Genomic DNA, 15,817 nt, shown 5'->3' with positions numbered 1-15,817 from the left:
CCAGTGGCCACAGTTGATGATGATGCCATTACCTTTATAAAACTATAAGCGTCAAGATATGATTCTTCTTTTCTTCTCAAAGTTAAGCATGGAACCTGCACTCTTGTTGACTCGACAAACTTTTATTGAATGTATGACTAGCCACAGAGATCTAAAAGGACAAACCTGGACTCTGTAATTCATATGTTCTAGCTCCTTAAAAACTAATGTAAGAGAAAAGAATACGGAATTTCTCCATCCATCTTCTCCAAAATATTAAGTTACTTTTAATATTTCACATTTAATACTAATAGCTGACCAACAAAACCATGAAATAGTTCTGCAAAACACTGACAAGTCAAAAGTTTTCAGGATAAAGCACCAACGGGGATGAAAACTATAATATTCACTAAGACAAACTAGATATATACCCAAGACTTCAACCTCTCCCTTCCTAATAGGAAAATTGTATTGTAGTAACTTTTAAAAATGACATTTGTCATTATTTTGGAAACGTTGAAAAAGGGGCTATTTCTCAACCCACACAAAGTTTATATGGGCCTATTTGATTATGGATAGTAAAACATACAGGCAGGAGACAAATGGCAGCAACAAGGAGTCCTTAATCTGCATGCAGTCCAGACCACCAATAATTTGGTTTAAGATATAAAAGGGAAAAGCTGTAAAACAAAATAAAAGTAATGCCTTTTATTTGCACACAAATTTCCAAATTACAACAGGGGAAATGACAACAAAGCCGGGGAGACAACTTGGATGAGAGACTTCAAACACACAGACTGTGACAGAAACAATGAAAGAGGACCCTTCCTGGTTGGTGCAATGGGTTAAAGCACAGCACTATCCACAGCCACTGCAGATCCCTAGTCTGGGAGCTGACCCACATGGTGTGGCAGACCTCTCCTGTCCTGCCCACTGTTCCCCTCAGCAGTGTATTTCAGTGGATTCACCTGTTCTGCTCCCTACTCTGTCTCTGGTGAATCCCCTCACTCCCTGCACCTCTGACCTACAACCCAGTTCTTGTATGGATAAATAAATAAATCTTTCTAAAAAATAAACAATGGAAGAGGTAAATAAAAACAAAGTAAAAAAAAGAGAAATTTAACTTCCTAATCAAATATTGAGTAGGGAAGACAGGGCTGAATAATAGCAGGTGGACTCATTAGATATAAATTCTAAATAAGTCGATAGTAGCTCAAAAGCTCATTTGTGCTCCCAGGAGTACAGTATTCAAATCTCAAACTCTTACAGACCCCACTCATTCACTCATCATTGCTAAGCTGTCCTGAGCTCCAAGTATCACCCATTGAGTAAATGTACAGAACTCTGGGAGAAATGGAGTTATAACTTCAGTGAGAGGGACAAAGATTTTGATGAGCATGAATAATTGTTTTGGTTTCTACAATTGCCTCTGGAGTACAAACTTTCAGGAGGTATCTAAATTATAAGCATCTGTCCTAAGACTATATCTCATGTTTATGAAAGACACAAATGGAAATCAGAGTAAAATAAGACCGTCAAGAAGATACCTGCTAGTGTAAGGTAGCATATGATATGAATCACCAAGTAGCATAACATATCTAGGAATCACAAACTTGTCTCTATAAAAATAATATGAAGCCTACTGGGTTAGTTTCTAATTATGGGGCCTACTGTTTCAAGAATGTGACATCTGTGAAACTAGACAATTTCTCAGATCCCTTCAAACTCTGACATAATTATGATTTTATGACCAGATCAAAAATCCATATGGAACCAAATCTACAATTAGTCTAATTTAATTTTACTATGCTCCAAAGAGAAAACTCTTCACATCTGCTAATAATCCTAAAATATGTGAGTCAAAAAATACAAAATCAATGGGTATGTTACATAAAGATGTTTTCTTAAGGCTACATGAAAGGACAGCAAAGTAGCAAAAAGTTTCAATAAGGACAAAGATTGCTAGAAGAAAAATAATTTCAGCTCTGCTATTAGAACAATGGGCTCAGAACTATGACTAACTCAAAATAGAAAGCTAGGTGTCATCGTTCTGGTCCCTGCACAGCCACTGTGTGCTGTCAGCCACACACACACGTAGCCAGAGTTCTGAAAAAACATCCTGATACTGAGAATTAAACAGAAAAACAAGATGTGCCAGATCAGCACTCCATAAAAAAATCCTACAAAACATCCCAAAAGACTAGATGTTTCCAACCCCAAAGAGCTTAGTGAGGATGCAGGAAGACCTAGTGGACTACATACTACATAAATGTGTTATTACATTGTTACCTGGTCTGAAAAAGTACAGTGAAAAGTGCTTTGATGCCACATCAGGCTAGGGAACCTCACCCACCATTAATCTTGCTCACCTATTCTTGATTATCCAGCAGTGAAGGGGAAATGTTCTCTATTTCAAACATTTCCTTTGACATATTCTAGCGCAAGATTAACAAAGACCTGGCTCTTTTAACCCACCCACCAGAATGTGCATAAGAGCCATCCCAAGACAAACCACCTCATCTAGGTAACGTGAGAATTAACAAAGAATTAGGCCCTCCCTGGTGGTGCAGAGGGTTAAAGCAAAGCACTATGAAGCTATCTGCAACCACTGCAGCATGCCTTTGACCCCCAGGCAGGGAGCTGACCCACATGACACAGCAGATCTGTCCTGTTTTACCCTGTGCTCCCCTCAGCAGTGTATTACAGTAGATCTGCCTGTTCTGCTGCCCACTCTGTCTCTGGTGAATTCTCTCATTCCCTTCACCTCTGGCCTGTACCCCAGTTCTTGTATGCATAAATAAATGAATCTTAAAAAAAAAAAAAAAAGAATTACACCTTGCCCTGGTTTCAAGTTTAGGGATAGTCTTGTCACAACAATCTTTCCCACTTAATAGAAATGCTGTAACAACTCACTGAAATGAAACACTTGTGACTACGCTTACTAACTTGAGTTAATGTAACTAAGTTTTAATGTTTTACCATGTCAGTCGAGAGTCTAGATTCCAATGGTCTTCACAGTGTTCACTATGACAAGATAATAAATTCTCTAAAAATCTTTAATGGGCTATCAAGAGATTTGGGAATCCATTTTGGGTGAAGTTTCTGTGGAAGGAATCCAGAAAATGGGGCTTAGAGAAAGATTCCTCTTGTTAATATTTGTCAAAATTTGATTATTGGTTACTTGGTGGCTATTTTTCACTGATAATTCCAGAATAAAACATTACAGAACAAAAAATCCTAAAAATCCAAATCATTTGAGTGTGTGTGTAATAAAGAAAAAAAAAACAAATTTGGATTTTTAAAGAAATGATACTGAAGTAGTTCATTAAACATTTGGGGTAAAAATAAATTGCTGTCCTACTTTATATCATAAATTCCAGTCAATCTCACATTTCAAATGGAAAAAACAAACAAACAAAAAAGGTGGATATTTATTTGCTCTCAGGGTGGGAAAGGGCTTTGAGAACTATGGGCAAAGAGGAAACACAAATAGGTTTGACTACACAGAAATATAAAACATTTGTACATCAAATAAAATTTAAAAAACAAACTACAAACTAGGAAAAAATTGCAATATATGTAACAAAGTATTAATACTGTTAACTGCACTAAAGCTTTGACACATAAGAACTGATGAACATACCTCTACAGGAAAATGAGGAAATAGTATGACCAGACAAACCACACACACATAAAAATGACCAAACAAAACAAAAATAAACTCTCAGACTCAAAAAAAAAAAAAAATAGTGGTTACCAGAGGGGGTGGGGAAGGAGGGTAGGTAGATTGGGTGAAAGGAGTGAATAATATGGCCATGAATGTAAAGTAAATGTATAGTGATGATTATAATATATATATATATATATATATATATATATATATATATATAGTGTATACACACACATATTTAGGATTGTACATTTGAAACCTATAATGCTGTAAAAACAAATGTTACTTCTATAAATATAAACAGCGCAGTGGGTTAAAGCATAGCACTAAGAAGCTAAAGCCACTTCCGCATGAGTTCGATCCCCACCTGCCCCGGAGGTGATCCACATGGCGGGGCAGACCTCTCCTGACCCGCACGCTGCTCCCCTCAGCAGTGTACTTCGAAGATCTGCCTGCTCTGCCCCCACTCTGTCTCTGGTGAATCCTTTCACCGCCTCTGCACCTCTGGCCTGTACCCCGGTTCTGTATGCACAAATAAATCTTTAGTAAATAAAATAAACAATGAACACACACACAAATGTTCAATTCTATTAACAAAAGACATACAAATTAAATAATATTTTTGCCTATCAAATTTACAGAGGTTGAAAAGTGATTAAAAACAATAAACAAGTACAGTAAAGTGGCAGGCCACAAAATCAATATACAAAAATCTACTGCATTTCTTCATGCAACAGTGAACTAGAAGAAAGAGAAATAAAGAAAATAATATCATTTATAGTTCCATCAGAAGAGATAAAATTCCTAGGAATAAACAAAGTAGATAAAAGGTCTGTACATTGAAATCTGAAAGATATTGTTAAAAAAAAAAATAGAAGACACAAAGAAAAGGGAAGACAGTCCATGTACATGGGTTGGAGTATTAGCATTTAAAAGGCTATTTTACCCAGATATACAGCAACATACAGACTCAATACATGGCTATCAAAATTATAATGACATTTTTCACGTAAAGAAAACAAGCAATACTAAAATTTGTAGTCACAAAAGATTCCAAATCGCAAACAATGCTGAGGAAAAATAGAACAAGAAAAGAGGTACTATGCTCCCCAACTTCAAGCCATACTACAAAGCTATTGCAATCAAGACATTAGGTACTAGAATAAAAACAGACACAAATCAATGGAACAGAACTGAGAACCCAAAATAAACCCACACATCTAAGGAAAGTCTTTTCAACAAATGGTACTGGGGAAACTGGACAGAAACATGCAAACGAATAAAACTAGAATTCTCTCCTATACCATGCAGAAAAAAAATCATCTCTAAATGGACTAAATACTTGAACATTAAGAACTAAAAGCATAAAATACATAGTAGAAAACACAGATGATATGCATTTCAACCCTGCCTTGGAGATGACTTTTGAGGCACTCCCTGGTGGCACAACGGATTAAATCGGAGCACTTTGAAGCCATCTGCAGCCACTGCAGCATGAGTTCGATCCCCCATCAGGGAGGTGACCACATGGTGTGGCAGATCTCTCCTGTCTCACCTGCTGCTCCCCTCAGCAGTGTACTTCATCAATCTGCCTCTTCTACTCCCCACTCTGTCTCTGGTGAATCCTCTCACTCCCTACCTACACCTCTGCCCTGTACCCCAGTTCTTGTATGCATAAATAAATAATTTTTTTTTAAAAAAAGGATATACCTGACCTATGTTCATTACAATAGCCAAGATGTGGAAACAAGTTAACACCCCAGGGATGGATGGATGAATGGATATAGAAGACATACAAGGGAATACTATTAAGTATTTTTTAAAAGTAAGAAATTTCTTGCCCTTTGCAATGACATGGATGGAACTTGGGATTATGCTCAGTGAAATAAGTCAGAAAGGGAAAAGACAAATATTGTATGATTTTACTTGTAGGTAGAATATTGGGGAAAAACAAAAGAAACCCAAATCCTTAGACTCAGACAACAAAATGGTGGTTACCATAGAACAGGGAATAGAGGGTGGAGGGAGACAGACAACAGAAGAGGCCCAAAGACAAAGTCAAAATATGTATGCCCTACAAATTTCCCTCCGAACTGCTCTGGCTCTTCATTTTCCTATGAGACTATGCATTCAAACATGTGCAGTGGTATACACTTAAACATATGATCACTATTAACTCCTGGACAACTCTTATAGGGGAGAACAAAGAGATCTTTCCAGTGTCTTGCTGTAATCTTAGATATACCACACCTAATAATCCTGTCCATCAAGGCAATGTGGTCAGTCTGACATGAATTGTTTGATCTTGGTGAACCAATACTGGTTTCTCATGCTTACCATTTAGATTAATGAATCTTCACAAAACAACTCAGTGATATAGTCTGGAAATTTAACCTAAGATTTGCAAAGTTCTCTTTCTCATTTTTGAAAATATGAAGCATAGGTATCCAGATCTGTAATGAGCATGTGTATATAAAAATGTGCTAATTTTCTTTTTGGGCTACTCAAATTTTTATCAGTGAATTTCAGTAGGTAGGAAAAAAATCCCAAGATCACTAGAAGCTTTGTTTTTTAAAGATATGTAAAATTAGTGAAAAGTAAACAAAGATTCATGGCAAAAGATGACAGCTTTATCACAGGAAAGACAAGATTCTTATTAAAGCAAGACTGTCATAAGCTCAAGACTGTGATTCAGTAATAGTCTAGGTACAAATAGGAACTAGCAAATTAAATTTGCAGCTCACTTTCACTTACTAACACAGAATTTGAGTTAGCAGAAATAGTAGAAATCATTTTGCACAGCCTCCTCATTTTACATCAGAAAATTGAGGTCCAAAGAAGCCAGAACACAAATCCTCCTATCTCTGTGTGTTTGTGTGTTTGTGTGTGTGTATTTAACATAAAGAACATAAAATAGTATTTTCTAATTTCAATGGAAATAAGTTCAAATTATTCTACTTTTCCTATTTCTACAAGACAATAAAACAATTATCTTATTATAGAATGCAAGTCTAAAGCTTTAAACAAATCAACAGTGCAAATATCAGGCCAAGATTTCAACAGACAATGCATTTAAAAAGAAATCCTAAAAAGCTCCAACTAAATAGGGCCCTCCCTGGTGGCGCAGCTCGAGGCAGACCTCTCCAGACCCGCCCACTGCTCCCCTCAGCAGTGTACTTTGACAATCTGCCTGTTCTGCTCCCCACTCTGTCTCTGGTGAATCCTCTTACCACCCCTGCACCTCTGGCCTATACCCTAGTTCTATATGCATAAATAAATTAATCTTTAAAAAAAAAAAGTTCTAACTAAATAAAAAATAATTAATTCTCATTACTACATATTATTCTAATCAGTCTTTCCCATCTGGAGAAGCTCTTAGGATTTTGCTTCAAACTATCTTCCCAGGACGAGAAAGCACCTGTCCTTAAAAATAAATAAATATTTTTAAAATATTTTTTAATTAAAAAAAATTAAAAATAAATGGGTGAATTTTGTGGCATGTGGAAAAATTGTGGGTTTTTTTTTAAAGATTTATTTATTTATGCATACAGAACTGGGGTACAGGCCAGAAGTGCAGAGGCAGTGAGAGTATTCACCAGAGACAGAGTGGGGAACAGAACAGGCCGAATGATGAAGTACATTGCTGAGGGGAGCAGCGGGTGGGTCAGGAGAGGACTGCCGTGCCATGTGGGTCACCTTTGGGGCCAGGGATCGAACTTATGCTGAAGTTGCTTCAGCTTCTTAGTGCTGTGTTTTAACCTGCTGCCACCAGGGAGGACCCAGAATTGTGTTTCTTTTAAGTGTCCCTATAATTTTTATCAGATCAGTATTCCTAACTAAAATTACCTACACCCAAACCTTAAGCCCCTTCAGCACACAGTGATAAGAATGAAAGGTTATCTTCTTTGTTCCTTCTAATCACCTGAGTAAAACATAGGCTGCTCTCATCAAGTCAATTTGGAAACAGAGTAAGAAGCAAATCAGAAACCAAGCAAAGAAAAACTAAATGGTAAGTAATAAGCACATAAAAACATGTTCAACATCATTAGATATTAGGGAAATGCAAATAAAAACCACAATGAAATATCATTTCACATCATCAAGATGGCTAGGATCAAAATGCTGACATTAACAAGGGTTGGAGAGGATGTGTGGAAATTGGAACTTTCACACTGATGGTGGGGATGTGAAATGGTACAGTCCCTATGAAAAACAGCCTGCTAATCCTCCAAAGGTTAAACATAGAGTTGCCACATGATTCAGTAGGTATACACAACCAAGAGAAATGAAAATACACGTCCATGCAAAAACCTGCATACAGATGTTCACAGAATAGTATTCAAAATAATCAAGAAGTTGAAACAACCCAAACGTCCATCAACTGATGAATGGATAAACAAAATATGGTGTATACACATAATAGACAGCATATAGTTCAGCCATTAAAAAAATGAAATACTGACACATGCTACAATAGTATGTGAGCCTTGAAAGCATGAACCTTGAAAGAAGACTATTATAAAACACCACATGAATCAATATGTGAAACGTCCAGAAGAGGCAAATCCAAAGACAGGAAGTAGATTAAGAAAATTCAGGATGGAGAGGTTGGAAAGTGACAGCTAAAGGGTACAAAGTTCTCATTCCCAGAGGTGTAAAAGTTCTACAATTAACTGTGGCAATGGCTGTACAATATGGTGAACATTCTGAATACCACAGAATTGCACCCTTAAGTGAGTAAAATGTAAAGTCAACTCATTAAAAAAAATGAAAGACATGTATTAACTCCATTTCACTTGAAGAAATGAGGAATGCCTATTATTCAGTGCATTAATATTCTAAAGCATATACAGGTGTACTATTAAGTCCTAGGGTTCCCCCTTGTTAGTTTTCCCAAGTCCACTTTGACAAGAGAGGGGGGTCTCCCCAAGGCTTCCAGCAGCACCTCTACCCTCAGGGTACTCCTTCCTCTGGTGTAGGCCTTTGTGGCCGCCAATATTAAAATCTATTTGGGAGTTAGTGCTACTCCATTTGTTAATAGCTTCTGGCACCTGAAGAGTTTTAGAGCAGTATCTTGTGCTGAGTCAATGTGGATCTAGGTAGGGAGGGGGCTCATATCTTCGCTGACATGGGGGGGAAGTAGTTTTGGCCTAGCTGTACGAATTCTGGACCCCAAGCTCTCAGAAACTCTGACTTCAAACTGATTCTATCCCTATTGGCTGTGTGACCTTGAGTAAGTTACTCAGCCTCTCTGACCTTCACTTTCCTCATCTGTAAAATAAAGACAATGCCAATGGGATGTCCTGAAGATTAACATTTACAAAGCCATGGTGAACACAGATACTCAAGAAATCAACTCAACAAACCATATCACAAGGTCTGAACTAGGTGCTAGAGACACAAAGATGAGTATAATGCCAGCTGTGTTCAAATAATTAACTGTGGAAATGGTATGAACAGAAATTCATTTTCTTCCTTGCCTATGTTAGCCTTCTTTTAGGATTAGCTTTGATTCTTCTAGGATGACTTTGATTCTTTGCCTTGATGAGATTTCACCTCTATATTCTCAAGAGATCATGTTGATAGGGTAGCAGTTATGCTTACATCCTCCAATCTCCAACAGGGAGAGATGACATGATTACTTAAATATTATAGGGGAAATATACCTTTTGTGCTTTCAAGTTATCATCAACACTGATCCTTGACCCTGCCAGGCACTACCAGAAGGTGTTTTTTTTTCCATGATAAAGGTGTGCTTATTCAGCACTTTAATATAAGTATGGAAAACTCTCATTCTCTCTTACTCCCTGTTTGTTACCTCCAGTCTGGCTTTACATTCCATTTAGTCACAAAGGATCAGTTTGCAGTTTAGTTACCTTAGTGAGCCAGTGTCTGGTTCACCTCCTGATTTGGGATTGAGATTTTCACTCTACAATCAAAAGGGCTTCCCAGAAAAATACTAGCTCAATTTATAAAAGGAGGTTGACACAAAGTTACTAGAGGGGATAGGCCTAGGGGAGGGGGTTTCTACATCAAAATGTTATAACTGAAGCCACCTTGCCTTGGGTAGACACATCACACAATAAGATTTTTCATTTTAGAATAGATTGGAAGAAAGCCTTTGCCAAGAACCAGTTGTTTAAATTTTCAATTTGAATTTTAAGCAGGATTATACATGCCCAAGAACATTATGCTATTTTTAGCTAATAGGTAGGATTGCTGTGTCCACAACAGTTTGAAGCAATCAGGAGTGAAACTATTAAACATCATCTCTCACCGTGGTACCTGACCATTTGGCATTTCTATCTTCATTCTTTCCAGAGCTTCTGCATAAAATACTTGTTAAGCACCCGTGTTAGCCACAATACAAAGTTCAAATCAGCACTGTTCCTATACTTCATTATGGATTTAAACCACATAAAGCAAACCAGATAGATTAAAGAATCTCAAGGTTAGAGCATCCAACCAAACTGTCATCCGGCCCCTTAGTGCCCACGGGAGATCCATTAGGAAGCAATTGTCCTAAATCTATCGCCCTCCTCATACTTGAGCTCCTCTTTTAATAAAAAGGAGAGGGATAATGAAAATGCTCTAAAATTGACTGTGACAATGGATGCACGACTTCAAGCATGTGAAAAGCCACTGAATTGTACAGTGAGATGGGTGAACTATGTGCTGTATGAATTATAGCTCAAGCTGTTTAAAAAGAAGAGAAATCGGCCCTCCCAGGTGGCGCAGCGGGTTAAAGCACTGCATTGAGGGGCTGAAGCCACTTCCGCATGAGTTCGATTCCCGCCTGCCCCGGAGGTGACCACATGGTGTGGCAGACCTCTCCTGACCCGCCCGCTGCTCCCCTCAGCAGTGTGCTTCGTCGATCTGCCTGTTCTGCTCCCCACTCTGTCTCTGGTGAATCCTCTCACCCTCCGCATCTCTGGCCTGTACCCCAGTTCTATACAAATAAATAAATAAATATTAAAAAAAAAAAAAAGAAGAAGAGAAATCACTCTTACTCTGATTGTTCTAGTTCACCAAAGCTGATTTTTCCAGCTCATGCTGGATGTACTAGTTTGGCAATGGTACCTCAGTGGCCACCATGGAGGTCACTCTAATCTTAACCTTACCCTGCACATTTATCTTTCTTTCCCTTCTGTTGCTTTCCCAGTTCCTTTCCTGTTGTTCCACTGCTCTATCTGGGTCTTAGGTCTCTCAGGTATTCCCAAGCACAATTTGTCCTAATTTATGGACTGCAGGATTAAACTCATTGCTGACCCTCACTCAGCAGCTTGCCCTCCATAACCTTCAGCAAGTCACATCTTTGCTCTCCTGTTGCTGTTCCAATCTGTCCATGAAGGGTTGACTTACTTGATCTTTCCAGCTCTCACATTCTCTGTAAAAAAGTTCAGATAATGAACACTTACGTGGCCAATGACATGCAAAGTCTCTGTCATTTTAGCCAAAAGACATATACTTGGATTATTCATTTGGTAACTACCCACATGATGTAATCTTCCAAAGTACAGGATTTAAGATATTTATAAAACCATCAACATGAAGTCCTTATTCTTAAAAACCTAGCACTTTACAAAAAAAAAAAAACATTCAGAGCCCAACACAGAACACTTGATAATTCCTCTGGACCTGTCTCCAAGGGTCCACTTTTTAATGGAAAAAGAAAAAAGCTTTTGCATGCTGGAATTCTGTTACCAAACCAAGGGAAGAAGATGGGGGTGGCAGCACCTTAACAACAGTGATTCAACTAAACCCTAGGAGAAGAAAGGCTCTGTTTAGCAAGTGGTGGAAAAATCTAACATAAAACAGCACCTCAACATACACTATAAACCCTCAAAAATATGCTCAGAGAGCAATGAACACTGCAGGAATCTCTTTACCCTGGACAACCTGCAGCTTTTTTATACAAACCAGTTACATTCCCCCAACAAAACTCATAGAAATATGTAGTCACAAGTTTCCAACACACTACCAGTAGGCAAATTCACAGCATTGTTTCCATGTGCCACCATCAGAGAGCAAAACCGAAAGGAACACATCAATTTCTCCTACACACACACACACTCACACACACACACGCAGGAGAAACCATTTTCTTTGCAGAACCCACATTTTCTAAGTTGTGGGCGTGAAATGGATAAATATCGTTGCTAATAAAAATCAGATGGTTTGCTCTACTGGAAGCAAACAGCACACACAGAAATCATAAAAGCAGTAAGCCTAAGGTGTGTTTCTTGTATTTAAGCTGAAGGCCAAACAAGGAGTGTAATAACTCCGTGTCCATTTGCATCCCTCTTTCCCATTACCTCAGCCCAACAAGCTCTCAGGTTACCTCCCTACACTTCTGTCCCCTTCAAAAAAGCCCAGTGCAGGAGGTGGCAGGCCCCTCTCTTTCCCTTCAGGCTCTTGGCCTGAGGTTTTGAACAAGGTGGGAAGACCAAGGTAGGCCCTCACTGCTTTGCTTTGGGGCTCCCCGCCTATTCCCTTCTAGCCACTGGTCCAAAGCACCTGCAGGGAAAGAGTCCCTTCCTCCACCTGAGTAACCCGCACCAGAGGCCTAGATGTCCCAGGAGCCCAGCACTACAGCCCTAAGGGACAAAGACGGGACTTCCAAAGAGGAGGGAAAGGCGAAATAAGTTGAAGACAATCTGAAAGCCCTGGCAAACAAACAAGGGGGAGGAGGCTGCAAATACCAAGCCAATTTCGGGGTTTCCAGAGGTAGCCAAGTTCGGTGGGTCAATGCATAAGGGGGAAGGAGAGATTTTAGGAAACTCCTCAGAGGTTAAGAATTAGAGTTGCTAGGGCGCAGCAGCCAACAGGAAGGAGAATGCGGGAGGGCTGAGGCCCTGGGCAGAGAAGAGGGCAAGGTTCCCGGGTGGGGAGGGGTGATGGCCAGACGGCCCAAGGGAGGCAGGAAAGGAGGGCGGGCACCCCGAGACACGGTGTGTCTCGTGTGTCTCGGGACTGGCTCTCGGCAGGGACTCCAGAGCGAAGTGCCGCGTGGGCTGGGGACACGCGGTGAAGGGATCTGCGGTAGAGCTCAAAGTTGGGGGTGCAGTGTTGTAAAAAAGTCTGAGAACAGAATCTAGAGAGGCCGGGGAGATGACGAGGGGGCCGGACCCCTGTCCGCCCCACCTCACCTAGCGCCGCTTGCAGTCCAGGTCTAGTGTTGAGAAAGCGCCAGCTCCGGCTAGCCCCTCCGTCCTGCGCGGGAGACCACGGACACAAAGCGGGGCGCGAGGGAGGAGGGAAAATGGGAGGGAGGCAGGGGAGGGGAGGAGAGGGAGGAGGAGACGCCTGAGGCGAGGGGGGGGGGGGGGGGGGGGGGGCGCCCTCCGCCCGGGCCAGGGGCGGGGCGTGCGGCTGGAGGCAGCGCAGCGAAGCCAATGGCCACCTCGCAGCCCGCGTCAGGCGCGCCTCCCGCAGCTCACCTCGGCACCTGGGCCACGGCCCCAGCCAATCAGGCGCTTTCGTTTGCACGCCCGGCCCCACCCACTCGTCCAGCCTTGGCCGGCTTCGCAGAACACAAAGGAGGTCCCTGTAGGGGGATGGGGTCCATGCCTGCTGAGTCTGGCCCAAGGCACAGTGTCACCCTCACAGCGTCCCTGTGGGTCCTTCACGGTCACCCTGATAAGGGCAGGAGAGTGGAGATCATAAAGGTTTGGCCTGAAGTCTCTTAAGAGGCCAAACCTCTCCTCCCTGAGGTCCAGTTAACCAACAGCTACCCTCCTCCAGTGCCAGGGCACACGGTTCCAAGTCTTTGCCTTTAAACCCTCAGCCTCTGTTACCCCTACCCCCTTCATCCTGTGGCCCCAATCTCTGTGCTTTCTCCCGTTGGCTGCTGCCTACTACTGGCATTGTGCTGCACTGCAGCCCTGATCAGCAGGTTCTGAGCATGGCCTTCTAGATGGATGCTCCCCAAGCTGCCCAAACCCACCCCAGTCCAGAAGGATGACAGGAGGGAAGAGATTATCGGATTTGCCACCTCTAATGGCAAATGGCCAAACTGACACAAGTCTAAAGTCCCCAAATCACCTCTTTCCACCGTTCTCCTACCTTCAGGTCTGTACTGGGCCACAATGGTAACTGACTGACCAGCACGTTTCAGAGCAGCTGCAGCCTGCTCATGAGTTGCATTCCGCAGGTTCACACCATTCACCTGTCCAAAGAAAGGTGCTATGAGCCATCCCAAAAGTAATAAAGGGTGTCCTCTGTAGCAGCAGTTATGAGTGGGGGATACCCATCCCATCCCATCCCATCCCATCCCATCCCATCCCATCCCATCCCATCCGTAAGCCTACTTGAATACCTTTCTCAGTATCCCATCCTTTCTTGACTAAAACCAGACCTAAAAGACACTGCGTCTTGACTGCAATAGTTATCTTTGAGGGGAGTTAAGTGACAACCAGGGTTAAGATCCAAGTTTTATTTATTTCCTTCTCAAGGAACTAAGTTTTCTCCAGTGCTTACCCCTTTCCCATCTCAAGAAGCATTCCTAGGAGAAAGCAAGGTCTCCCCTCCTCCCTTTTGGACTGGCACAGTTCCCATCCTCCCACCTCGCCTTTGCCTTCTCACCGATAAGATCCGGTCTCCCCTGCGCAGCTCCCCACTCAGGTCAGCTGGGCCTCCTGCCAGGATGAAGGAAACAAAAATGCCTTCTCCGTCTTCTCCTCCTACAATATTAAATCCCAGGCCTGTGGAACCCTTATGCAGGATAATCTTGCGAGGTTCTCTGGTGAGAAAGGAATGAAAGAGTCAGAACAAGAGAGGCCTCATGCGAGGGCCACACAGGGACATATTGTTGTAGAAGGTCATGGGTCCTTATGTAAAATATCCTGTTCCTCCCTTTCTCTCCTGAGACCTGCTTGGCTGCTATTTTCTGCCAGGTGCCAAGTTTCAGTTCCTCTTCCCTCCCTTCTTCCTGAGTCAACTTCCCAATGGGCAGTCCCCTCTTCTCAGAGGATAACAACCCCTAACCTGGGCTCTAGAGATCATATATCAGGACCCACTCACAGGTCCTCTCCCTCCACAGGTTCTCTCCTGTTTTCCAAATCCTGTGATAGATTCTGGGCTGCAAAAAGTGGAACCAATTAGTGGCAGTGAAATCACTCTGGGGCTCAATGATTCCATCCACAAAATAGGTTCACTAACTTTATACAAACCCCACATTAGTCTCAAAATCCGACCCACCAATGATGCTCCCCCTCCCTTCTCCAACAACAGATTCAGTTACAACTCCCACTATGGACTCTTGTGAGGTGATATGGATGACCAAGATAAAGAAATCCCAGGCCCCTGTGCCCTCCCTGGTGGCGTAATGGCTTGAAGCACAGCACTATGAAGCTATTTGCAGTCACTGCAGTGCGAGTTCGATCCCTGGCCAAGGAAGTGACCCACATGGCAAGGCAGACCTCTCCTGTCTTGCCTGCTGCTCCCCTCAGCAATGTACTTCAGTCAATCTGACTGTTCTGCTCCCCACTCTGTCTCTGGTGAATCCTCTCACCCCCACACCTCTGGCCTGTACCCTAATTCTTGAATGCATAAAATAAACACATCTTAAAGAAAGAAAAAAATCCCAGGCTCCAAAAGATGCTTAGGAGCCTAACTGAGAAGAGACAAACACATGAAAACTCTCACTAAAACTAACCATTTCTGAGGAATCCCTCTGAAATCGGTTATGTGTCATCAGGTGAGAGCAACAGTGGTTTGTTTGTATCTATGCCAAGCAACTCCCAGCACACTGCCCCCCACCCAACACCTTCACTTTCAGCATCTTTCATTCACAGAGCCCCCAAATCCAAAATTCTTCCTTTCTTGCTCCTAGTCCCAGATGTGAGGCTCCCTGCCAGAGTCCAGGATGCTCTGGCTCGGCCCTTTTCTCCTACCTGGCATCCCCTCCAGGCCGCAGGGAGCGGAGTGGCCGGGCCCACCTCTGCGAAGCCCTCCTCCAGGCTGAGGCTGAGGCCGAGCCCAGGCCAAGGGCCAAGCCAGAGCCTGAGAACTTGCGTGCCCTCTCCATGGCTCCTCTGGCTCTTCTTGGTGTGCCTACCCTTCCGGCTCCACTGTATCTAGACCAGCAGCCTACCAGGCCCCACCCCACAAACCTGTCCCCCAGAACCCAGCCGGCCAGACCAGTTCCACAGCTGCTGCCTCCACGGG

At 42.3% G+C, this 15,817-nt stretch overlaps 1 protein-coding gene across 4 annotated transcripts in view; it reads right to left on the bottom strand.

Annotated features, from left to right (window-relative positions):
- DLG3 (discs, large homolog 3 (Drosophila)) overlaps nucleotides 1–15,817 on the bottom strand; it is a 56,545-nt gene that overhangs the window by 33,722 nt on the left and 7,006 nt on the right. For 3 of the 4 annotated variants that reach the window (XM_004694459.2, XM_012733945.1, XM_012733947.1), the window contains exons 8-9: nucleotides 14,234–14,390; nucleotides 13,715–13,817 (exon numbers count right to left, since the gene is read on the bottom strand). In XM_004694459.2, coding sequence (XP_004694516.1) covers nucleotides 13,715–13,817; nucleotides 14,234–14,390 — 260 coding nt within the window. Of the gene's footprint in view, nucleotides 1–12,798; nucleotides 12,967–13,714; nucleotides 13,818–14,233; nucleotides 14,391–15,817 lie in introns of those variants that run through there. The other variant, XM_004694460.2, reaches the window with a different exon arrangement.

The sequence above is a fragment of the Condylura cristata genome, unplaced genomic scaffold (genome assembly GCF_000260355.1).
Source record: "Condylura cristata isolate star-nosed mole 26May11 unplaced genomic scaffold, ConCri1.0 scaffold00043, whole genome shotgun sequence".
NCBI lineage: Eukaryota > Metazoa > Chordata > Mammalia > Eulipotyphla > Talpidae > Condylura > Condylura cristata.
The sequence above is the reverse complement of the archived record's forward strand: the minus strand, read 5'-3'. Positions and strand labels throughout refer to the sequence as shown.